The 10,611-nt window shown below is 43.8% G+C and overlaps 1 protein-coding gene across 7 annotated transcripts in view; it reads right to left on the minus strand.

Annotated features, from left to right (window-relative positions):
* Window positions 1–9,730, minus strand: part of UPF2 (UPF2 regulator of nonsense mediated mRNA decay) — a 123,072-nt gene extending 113,342 nt beyond the window's left edge. For 2 of the 7 annotated variants that reach the window (XR_004071605.2, XM_055352324.2), the window contains exons 1-2: window positions 9,251–9,379; window positions 1,596–1,978 (exon numbers count right to left, since the gene is read on the minus strand). Coding sequence is in view for 6 of the 7 variants with exons in the window: in XM_055352324.2 (XP_055208299.1) it covers window positions 1,596–1,960 (365 nt within the window). In the remaining variant the exon portion in view is untranslated. Of the gene's footprint in view, window positions 1–1,595; window positions 1,979–6,133; window positions 6,452–9,250; window positions 9,386–9,409 lie in introns of those variants that run through there. The other 5 variants (XM_055352323.2, XM_063709883.1, XM_055352325.2 and 2 more) reach the window with 4 other exon arrangements.
* Window positions 9,731–10,611: the final 881 nt, after the last annotated feature.

Below are 10,611 nucleotides of genomic sequence, written 5' to 3' on the forward strand. Positions count from 1 at the left end.
AGCTGGCATTGCACCACTACACTCCAGCCTGGCTGGAGTTTGTTGAGCTCTTGTTATGTTACCAGGCACTGTACAAAATATATTAGCAAATATCCTTAAGACAGTACCAATGAAGTTAAATTCTACAAGCCTCATTTTAGAGATCAATAAAATGAAGCTTAAAAAGGGTAAGGTGCCCTCTTAAATTAAAAAAAAACTTTTTTAGTTAAAAAATAAATAAGTTATATATTTATGCTTTCCCTTATTTTTCTTCATAGAGACAGGGTCTCGCTATATTGCCCAGGCTGGTCTTGAACTCCTGAGCTCAACCAATCCTCCTGCCTCAGCCTCCCAAAGGGCTGGGTTTACAGGCGTGAACCACCATGCCCGGCCTAATAAGTTTTATATTTAGAGAAGAGCTTATGCTATTCAACAGTAGTCACTGCTGATGCATCTCTGGTGTTTCTCCTATAAGAACTACATTTTTCACTAGTTTATTATTTACTTGCACAGATTTACAAGCTTAAAAACAGATTTAAATAAAGATAAGAATGGAAGGCATTGTGGAATTGTGCTTAATGAATAGTCGAAAGTTTTAAAGTCAGACCAACCTAGCTTTAAATCCCAACAGCTCTACTATTTGCTGTGACCTTAAGCAACTTACCCTCCTTAAGCTTCATTTTATTAATCTGTAAAATGAGGATCATAAAACTTACTTCACTGGGATTGTCCTAAGGATAGATGCTAATGTATTCTGTACAATGTCTGATAGATAAGAACTCAACAAACATCAGCCAACTGAAGGTTTTCAATTTTTTTTAAAAACGGAGTACTATCATACCATGAAAAAAAGTTTTTATTTTATTATTATTATTATTTTTTTTTTGAGATGCAGTCTTGCTCTGTTGCCCAGGCAGGAGTGCAGTGGCACAGTCTTGGCTCACTGCAACCTCCACCTGCTAGGTTCAAGCGATTCTCCTACTTCAGCCTCCTGAGTAACTGGGACTACAGGCATGCGCCACCATGCCTGACTAATTTTGTATGAAAAAAAGTCTTTAAAAAATAAACAGCCAGGCACGGTGGCTCACACCTGTAATCCCAGCACTTTGGGAAGGCTGAGGCGGGCGGATCACCTGAGGTCAGGAGCTCAAGACCAGCCTGGCCAACATGGTGAAACGCCATCTCTACAAAAATACAAAAATTAGCTGGGCATGATGGCAGGTGCCTGTAATCCCAGCTACTCGGGAGGCTGAGGCAGGAGAATCACTCGAACCCAGGAGGCGGAGGTTGGAGTGAGCCGAGATGGTGCCATTGCACTCCAGTCTGGGCGACTGAGCAAAATTCCATCTCAAAATAAATAAATAAATAAATAAATAAAAGATTACCCAGGACCTCAAAACAGTACTCATTAAAGATTGTTACTATTATTTAATTTGAATAATTAACGCACCTTAAGCATGCCTCTAGTCAGTCAAACTAACAGAACAAGTAAATTAAGATACTCCCAATTCTTAAAGAGCTGCACCCAGGACGCTATATTTCAAATAATGTTTTTTTCCCAAAATATTCCAGTCTTCCCATTCCCTCACATCAATAAATACAATCAACTGCCTTACTTCATCTGAGCAGCTGCTTCTTCTTCTTGCTGACGTTTGGCCTGCTCTTCTTGCTTCTTTCTCTCTTCCTCTTGATGTTTCTTTTTTTCTTCCTCTTCTTTTTTCTTTGATTCTTCCTCTGCCTTCACCTTTTCTTCATCTTTTTTCTTGCGTTCCTTGTCTTCCTTTTTTCTCTTATCATCTTCCAGTCTCTTCTTCTTGTCTTCAGGGGCCTTGCTGACCTCCTTCTTGGCAGTGAGCTTGATATCGTCTTTTGCCCTCTCCTTGCTGCTCACTGTCCGCCTTTCACTGCAGTCTTTTTCCTTGTTGTTTGGTAAAGAGTCTTTTTCTTCCATACTTGCTGGCTTTTTACGCTCAGCTGGCATTATGTGACCCAGGACAATCTGTAAGAGGGAAAGAATGTCAGTACCATAGATGCAGTGACTTTTTTAAATGATATCACACTATTCTTTTAAACAGAACATATTAATGCAACTTGGCAATTGTAAAAGAGTAAATAAAGGCATGTAAAATGAATACTATTTCTGTGACAAAATAAGTTATTCATCACATTCCACATCCTATCATTATTAGTTAGGCCTATGTCTAAGTACTTGTTTTTTACTTTTTATAAGGAAAAATCCAAGCCCAGACAAAAGTAGAGAGCATAATATAAGGAACCTCCACGTACCCATCACTCAGATTCAGCCACTATCAACTCCAAAACAATATGTCATTTAATTGTAAATACTTCAGAATATATCTGTGAACATTTTGAGTCAGCTTTAACCCTAGCATTTGACAACCATGAAATATGGCGGTTCACTATCTCATATAATATTCAATGTCAGTATTTCAGCTGAGAAAGGAAACAAAAACAAGCCCTTGCCTCCTATATGTCAACGGACAAAACAGAACAGCGGACTCACGAATCTCACTTCATTGCTCTAACCTTATCATCAAACTTTCAGATACAAAAACCGTTATCTATCTCAAATTAAACTAGACTTTTAACTTCTTCATCTGTATTAGTTGAAGTTAATTTATAAATAAACATGAACCTAAAATCCATATGTTCTGTGCTGTATCTGTCAATACAGAGTAGCTATTAGCCCACGGTTTCTAAAGTTCAGCACCATTGACAGTTTGGGCAAAATACTCCTTTGGTTTTAGAGGGAAGGGGCCACCATGTGCTCTGTAGGAGGTTTAGCAGTGTCCCTGCCTGCTATGCAGTGCATGCAAGTAGCTCCTCCCTCATTTTGACAACCAAATATAACTCCAGACATTGCTAAATATCCGTTGGAGAAAAAATTATCACCCAAAAACTGCTGCACTAGTCATATGTGGTTACCTAAATGTAAATTAATTAAAATTAAATAAAATTTGAAATTCAGTTCTTCAGTCAGTATCTGTATTTCAAGTGCTCAATTCCACATGTGACTAATGGCTTCCATACACAGCACGGCAGATACAGAACATTTCCACAGAAAGTTCTATTGGATAGCATTGGCCTATAGTACAGGCTTATAGTTAACTGAAAGTAACTGTGGAACAAAAAACCATACTTTGCAGGAAAATTCTGAATTTTTCTTTTCTAAAAATATATTTCTCTACTCAGAACTAGTTGTCTAATTTCTTTTAGGCATGGTGTTTCACGTTTTAACTCCTAAATTATCTAAGAGTTGTATATAAGAAAATCAAAATTCGGCCAAGCACAGTGGCTCATGCCTATAATCTCAGCACTTAGGGAGGCCAAGGCAGGCGGATTATACCTGAAGTCGAGAGTTCGAGACCAACCTGACTAACATGGAGAAATCTCGTCTCTACTAAAAATATAAAATTAGACGGGTGTGGTGGCGCATGCCTGTAATCCCAGCTACTCGGGAGGCTGAGGCAGAATGGCTTGAACCCGGGAGGCGGAGGTTGTAGTGAGCCAAGACCACGCCATTGGACTCCAGCCTGGGCAACAAGGACAAAACTCCGCCTCAAGAAAAAAAAGAAAATCAAAATTCTATTTTAGAAGTAGAAAATTACCTAAATTTCTTAGTTTTATGTTTTCTTTTTGAAACAGGGTCTCACTTTGTCGCCCAGGCTGGAGTGCAGTGGCACAATCACAGCTCACTGAAGTCTCGACCTCGCGGGCTCAAGTGACCCACCTGCCTCAGCCCCCCAAGTAGCTGGAACGGTAGGTGCTCAACACCACATCCAGGTAATTGTATTTTTAGTAGAGATGGGATTTCCCCATGTTGACTAGGCTGGTCTCGAAATCCTGAGTTTAAGTGATCCATCCACCTGGGCCTCCCAAAGTGCTGGGATTACAGGTATGAGCCATTGTGTTTTTGAGCCTTAGTGTTTTTGTTTTTCTTTTTTCTTTTTTTTTTTTTTTTTGAGTCTCGCTCTGTTGCCTAGGCTGGAGTGCAGTGGTGCGATCTCGGCTCACTGCAACCTCCACCTTCCGGGTTTAAGTGATCCTCCCACCTCAGCCTCCCAAGTACCTGAGATTGTAAGTGTGTGCCATCACATTCAGCTAATTTTTGTATTTTTAGTAAAGATGGGTTTCACCATATTGGCCAGGCTGCTTGAATTCTTGACCTCAAGTGATCCATCTGACTTGGCCTCCCAAAGTGCAGGATTACAAGCATGAGCCACAGTGCCCGGCCAGCCCTTCGTTTTTTTTTATTAAAAGCAATAGTATCCTTAAATATTTTCAAACATAGGTTTTAAATTACAGCACTTAAAACTAGGTTACCAAAAAAAGCATTTGTAATATTGATATTTTTTAAATACAAAAATACTTTACTTCGGTACTCTATTAAAATGTTAATATCACAGAAATCAACCTAGACCAATAGAAACACTTTAATTTTTGCAGGTACATGCCACAGCCTGTACCTTCTCATAACTACCTTTTCCTTCTACTTTTTCTTTTACTCCCTCATTGCTCTCCACTCCCTTGTTCTATGCATTTATTTTGACAGTGACACCTAAAAGCTGTAGTTAACCCCACTGGTAAAACTCAGAACAACAACAAAAAAGCTATTGGTCCTATTTTTAAAATCGTCATTAGGGGCTGGGCGCGGTGGCTCACGCCTGTAATCCCAGCAATTTGGGAGGCCAAGGTGGGCGGATCACCTGAAGTCAGGAGTTCGAGACCAGCCTGGCCAACATGGTGAAACCCCATCTCTACTGAAAATACAAAAATTAGCTGGGTGTGGTAGCAGGCACCTGTAATCCCAGCTACTGGGGAGGCTGAGGCAGAACTGCTTGAACCCAGAAAGCAGAAGTTGCAGCGAGCCGAGATCATGCCACTACACTCCAGCATGGGCGACAGAGTGAGACTCCATCACACACACACACACACACACACACACACACACACACACACAAATTACCTTTAATATATGAAAAAGCAGGCTGGGCACCATGGCTCATTCCTGTAATCCCAGCACTTTGGGAAGCCAAGGCAGGCAGATCACTTGAGGTCAGGAGTTCAAGACCAGCCTGGCCAACATGTGGAAGCCCCGTCTCTACTAAATATACAAAAATTAACCAGGCATGGTGGAGGGTGCCTGTAATCCCAGCTACTCAGGAGGCTGAAGCAAGAGAATCGCTTGAACCCGGGAGGCGGAGGCTGCAGTAAGCCGAGATAGCGCTACTGCACTCCGGCAGTCTGGGCAAAAGACGGAGACTCCGTCTCAAAAATACAAAAAACAACAACAACAAAAAAAGAAAAAGCATTTCTATGCCAAGACAACATTAGCATTTATATTATCTATTTTTTTAATTAAAAAAAAAACTGTTTTAATAAAATAGAGACAAGGTCTCAGTACGTTGCCCTGGCTGGTCTCACACTCCCGGGCTCAAGGGATCCTCCCGCCTCAGCCTTCCAAAGTGCTAGGATTACAGATATGAGCCACTATACCCGGGCAGCATTTCTATTATCTAGAAGTGTAGTAATCGATTCTTATACATTTTCAATTAAATATCCAACTTCAATGTGAAAACATCACGCCCTTAAAGCAAACTTTCAAAAAGACTATAATATTAATACACTACTCATGGTACCATACTAAACATTTTACATATATTATCTCATTTAATACTAAAATCTTTATGAGGTGGGTATTATTTTCCCTATTTTATAAATGAGTAAACTGAGACTTGACCAAGTAACTTGACCAAGGCCTGCACAGCTGGTGACAGAATGGGAATCTGAACCCATTCTCTGAACCAAAGAATCCTAAGAGTACCAAATTGTGAGATGGGAGACATGCTCGTAAATACTGACTATAGCAACCCACAGAATTATGAATCTCAAGAGTAGAAAGAATCCTTCATAATGGTTAAGGAGTTCTCATGTAATGTTTTTAACTTTTAGCAGACTCTGGCTGAAACATATGGGGACAATTTAATATCTAAGGTAATAACATGATCTTATTGAAGGATATTAATCATTAAGTGAAAAAAGTTTATATAGATTTCACATTTTCTGATGTGACGCATCAACAAGTAACATTTCAGGACCACAGGACACTACAAAGAATGGCATCAGAACTTACAATTATGTCTCTCTCTCTTTTTTTTTTTTTGAGATGGAGTCTCACTCTGTCGCCAGGTTGGAGTGCAGTGGCACGATCTCGGCTCACCACAACCTCTGCCACCCGGGTTCAAGTCATTCTCCTGCCTCAGCCTCCCGAATAGCTGGGATTACAGGCATGTGCCACCATGCCCGGCTAATTTTGTATTTTTAGTGGAGATGGGGTTTCTCCATGTTGGTCAGGCTGGTCTCAAACTCCCGACCTCAGGTGATCTGCCCGCCTTGGCCTCCCAAAGTTCTGGGATTTACAGGCATGAGCCACTGTGGCTGGCATCATGTCTCATTCTGAAGATAAAATAACATCTTAAATTCTTCGAAGAAAAGATTAAGAAATTCATGTAGTATATGACAAATTCACAAAGATCATCATTTATTAGTTCAACAAAGTCCCAAACTTTTATGACTCTTTAATAAGATTCATTTCTTCATTAAATTTTAAGTACTTAGTATAAGAAATAAAGCTACAGTAGGCATGCAAGAATTAGACTCGGGGCTGGGCATGGTGGCTCATGCCTGTAATCCCAGCACTTTGGGAGGCCGAGGCAGGTAGATCACGAGGTCAAGAGATCAAAACCATCCTGGCCAACAACATGGTGAAACCCTATCTCTACTAAAAATACCAAAATTAGCTGGGCGTGGCGGCACAGGCTACTCAGGAAGCTGAGGCAGGAGAATCACTTGAACCCGGGAGGCGGAGGTTGCAGTGAGCCAAGATGGCGCTACTGTACTCCAGCCTGGCGACAGAGTCAGACTCCGTCTCAAGAAAAACAAAAAACAAAAAAAAAGGATTAGATTGTACCCTAGAACATAATAAAACAGATTCTCCATAAAACCCTTAAGTCCTGATACTGGTATCTCCTTTCAACCACTTTGTCCTGACATTACAAGCATACACCCAAAGTATACTTGGAACTAAATTTCTGTAAACAAAAAAAGAAGACAAAAATCTAGAAGTTCACGAAGAGGCAGCAATGCAACTTGTGAAAACAACATACATGGGCTTGGAAGTCGGACTGATTTTAAATCTGCATCCCAACTCTGCAGCCTGATAGCTACAGAAATCAGGCAACAACTTCTCTGAGTCTACTTATTTATCAATAAGATGGATATACTGCTATCTATCTTGTAGAGTTCTTAAAATTCTAGCATAGTAACTAGCATGAGGGAGGCATTAATAAATGTTCTGTCACAAAGAACACTGAGAAGTTCAGCATACAATGAAAGATTTGTAAAGTCAGATAAAGACTATTAGATTTTATCTACTTCTATCCTCAATTTTTACATTCCAAGGATAGCAGCAGAGTCACCTACCCAAGATTATATATACAGCTAGTTTCCGTGGCTGGACCAACACTCACTACCCAGTGCTTTTTCACTACCTACACTATAACGAATAAAATATACAAACACCATGATTCACCTCAATACACGTTTATGTCGACTTAAAAAACTGAGCACTAAGTGATATTTAATAAAATGCTAAAATTCTTATTTCAATAACTTCAAGCTTTAACAGCCAAACTTTTCATCTAAAGTGTTTCCAAAAGTTTTTCAAGTCCAAATACAATTTTAAATAGGTCCTTTCTCAAGATAGTGAGGAGAAAAAGTCGTCATCTTTTCACTGGAATCCGATTAGCTGTTACAAATTAGTTTGCTGAATACAATTATATTCAGACTACCCTTAAAAGGAAACCATGCTTTAAAACCACCTTCCTAGCTCCCAAAATAGTGTCCTGTCACTTGAACTGTATATTTTATTTGGTATTCTAAATACATTCTGAACTTCCAAAAGAAAGTAAAACTAATTTACTAGAAGTACCAATGGAGTGTATTGGGGGGAAGAGGGCACAAAAGGGGGTGTTTCCCTTTTAAAGACATTCCCTTGCAAAGTACCATATGGATTATGTATGAAATCCCAATCAGAGTGCTCCGAAAACACTCCAGAGTGAAAGAATGCGGTTTTACCTTTCAATTCTCTTATTCAAAATGCTGTCAGGACAGAACAGCACAGGAACACTATCTCCCAGTTTCTGACTTTATTTTTTAAAGAACATCCTTAGTGTAAAGGACGTATTAAGAACTGTTAGAAATTGTACCAGCTCACAAATGAGGAGACTGACGATGTTAAGGAACACGTAAGAACTATGGAAATGAGATAAAGCGTCAGCGAGGGTTTCACTTTGATCTGATGCATCATTTCGTGTCGTGTAAGTCCTCTAAGAAGAGCAAGAGAGCTGAAGGTCCGATCACCCCAGCGTGGACCCAGCTGGCTCTGCTCTGCCAACCTGGGGACCAAATATCCTGTGATCACCTCCTTAGTCCAACAGTCCTAGCAAGAAGAGAGTGCTTGGCGCCTTGAAGAGGTGAAGGTAAAGTGAAGAATCAACCAGCCTATGTGATTAAAAGGAAGTCAACCAAACAGCCCATGCCCACCATCCCCAGATACACCCCAAGCCCCTTCCCCTACACACACCTCTCCTACAAACCCCTGCTCTGGTGGCGTAGGAACCTCTACACCCACCACACTTCCCCGCCACAACTCCCCTTCCCACAGGTATCCACGGTCACCTTCGCGGACCATCGCTGCCCCAACCCCAACTTCTCGCCCCACACTCCCTCGCCACAGAAGCCTTCCCGGCCGGTCTCCCCACTCCGCAGCCTCCCACACACGCGCCCTCCCCACTTTCTCGCCCTCGCTTCCCTCCCGGCTCTCGAGGAGCTTCCCCCGACCTCCCCTCGCTCTCCTCCACGCCCCCGAACACCTTCGCCCCTCCACCGCGGGCTCCCCGCCTCCAGCCCCGAGGCCCGGCCCAGGCATGTGGGGCAGGCACCTCCTCCACCGCCCCCCCAAGCATGGCCCGGCCCGGGGGCTCCCGCGTTGATGGGAGCCTCGGAAACAGGGGGTCTGAGGAGAACGACGCCGGACCCGCGGTCCCTCCACTGCTCGCCGACCCCGGAGAGCTGGAGTGTGGAGTCGCCTCTGGGGTCCCCCAGGGAGTAGGAGTCTAGGCCGGTGCCCCCCAGCCCCATTTCCTCCCGATCGTTGGAGCGGAGGGGAAGGAGGATCCCAGGGACTCACCTCGAGCCTGTTGTCAACATTAGCCCCGGGTTTCCCAGCACCAACTCCAGCGCTCCGGCTCTCCCCTCCCCTCCCCCCACCTATCTCGCAGCCTAGGGCCCGCCTTCCCTCAGCTCCCCCTCCTCCCTCCGCCCGCCGGCCCTCCCGCCCGCCACTCACCAGCGCGGCCGGGCTGAGGGTGGGGGCGGGGCGGAAGGAGGCGAGAGGGAAAAGGCCATCCGTGCGACTGCCCGATTAAAAACAGTCCTGATCGTCTTCCCTGCGGCATGCCGATGCCCTCAGCTTGACTCTGGGGTGGCGGGTCCGGGGAAAAGGCTCATATGAGTGCCACTCACTTAACGGCTCTTTCAAATTCCCCAGTTGATGAGAAGAGCGAATTTTTCAGACAGGCAATGCGTAAGGTAGCCACTATCAGCACCTCAAACCAGGGCCCCAGCGGAGGGGTGGAGTGTTCCGAGGACCCGAGGCAGGAAGTGGATTGGTCGCCAGGAAAGGGAAAGCGCCTGAATTGGAGCTGCGCAGGCGCAGGCGCTTCGCGGGGGATGGGGGTGGGAAGCGCGAATGGGGCGGGGCGGAGCTCACGGGAGGCGAGGAAGGGTGGTGGAATAGTGGGAGGGTTACGGAGCGCCATTAAGGACAAGTCCGGCCACGTGATTCTCCTGGGAGTTTCCTGGTGCGAACCTAAGGAAGAGGTCTAAGAAGAGAAAGTTTGATTGGACTAATTCGAGGGGAGACGTTGAAGATTTAGAAAATTGGAAACTGGAGAAACTAAACCATATGGCTGGTTTGGGAGGTGGGAGTCGCTTAGGAATGGGTCTAGTTTTAAGAATGCCCTAAAAGACGTCTAAAGTCCTGAGGGGGTATTTCCAGAAGCACTTCTAGGTGTTCGACGTAAAAACCACCCAGGGCGAAGAAGAATCAAGGCTTTTTCCGTACACTTCTTAGAAAGTACCTGGTTCTAGCAAGCAAACTTTTAAAAATTACAGTGGCAAGACCTCCCTGAGTTATCAAATCACCCATTTAAAAAAAAAATGGCTAGCGTCGATATTTCTTCTGAATGCGAACCCAGGCCGACTTTCAAAAATGGGTATCAGTTTATCCTCCTGAATTGCTGAAATGGTGCATCTGGCCTCGAAACAGTACTGGGTTCTGCCAACATGATCCGAGTAGGTGGCTCTGGCTGGTCCGGAGCTAGAGGAGCAAGGGTGCGAAACTGGTCTTGACTTTTGCTTGACTTGAGGGGGCCCCACCTGGTGTCCAAGCCCACGTAAGGAACTACTACCAACCACAAATACTTGAGGCAAGTCCAGGTTCCCTATGACTCAACCTTTGCCCGTTTGCCTGTATTTACTGTTTGCTTC

The sequence above is a fragment of the Gorilla gorilla genome, chromosome 8 (assembly GCF_029281585.2).
Source record: "Gorilla gorilla gorilla isolate KB3781 chromosome 8, NHGRI_mGorGor1-v2.1_pri, whole genome shotgun sequence".
Classification (NCBI taxonomy): Eukaryota; Metazoa; Chordata; class Mammalia; order Primates; family Hominidae; genus Gorilla; species Gorilla gorilla.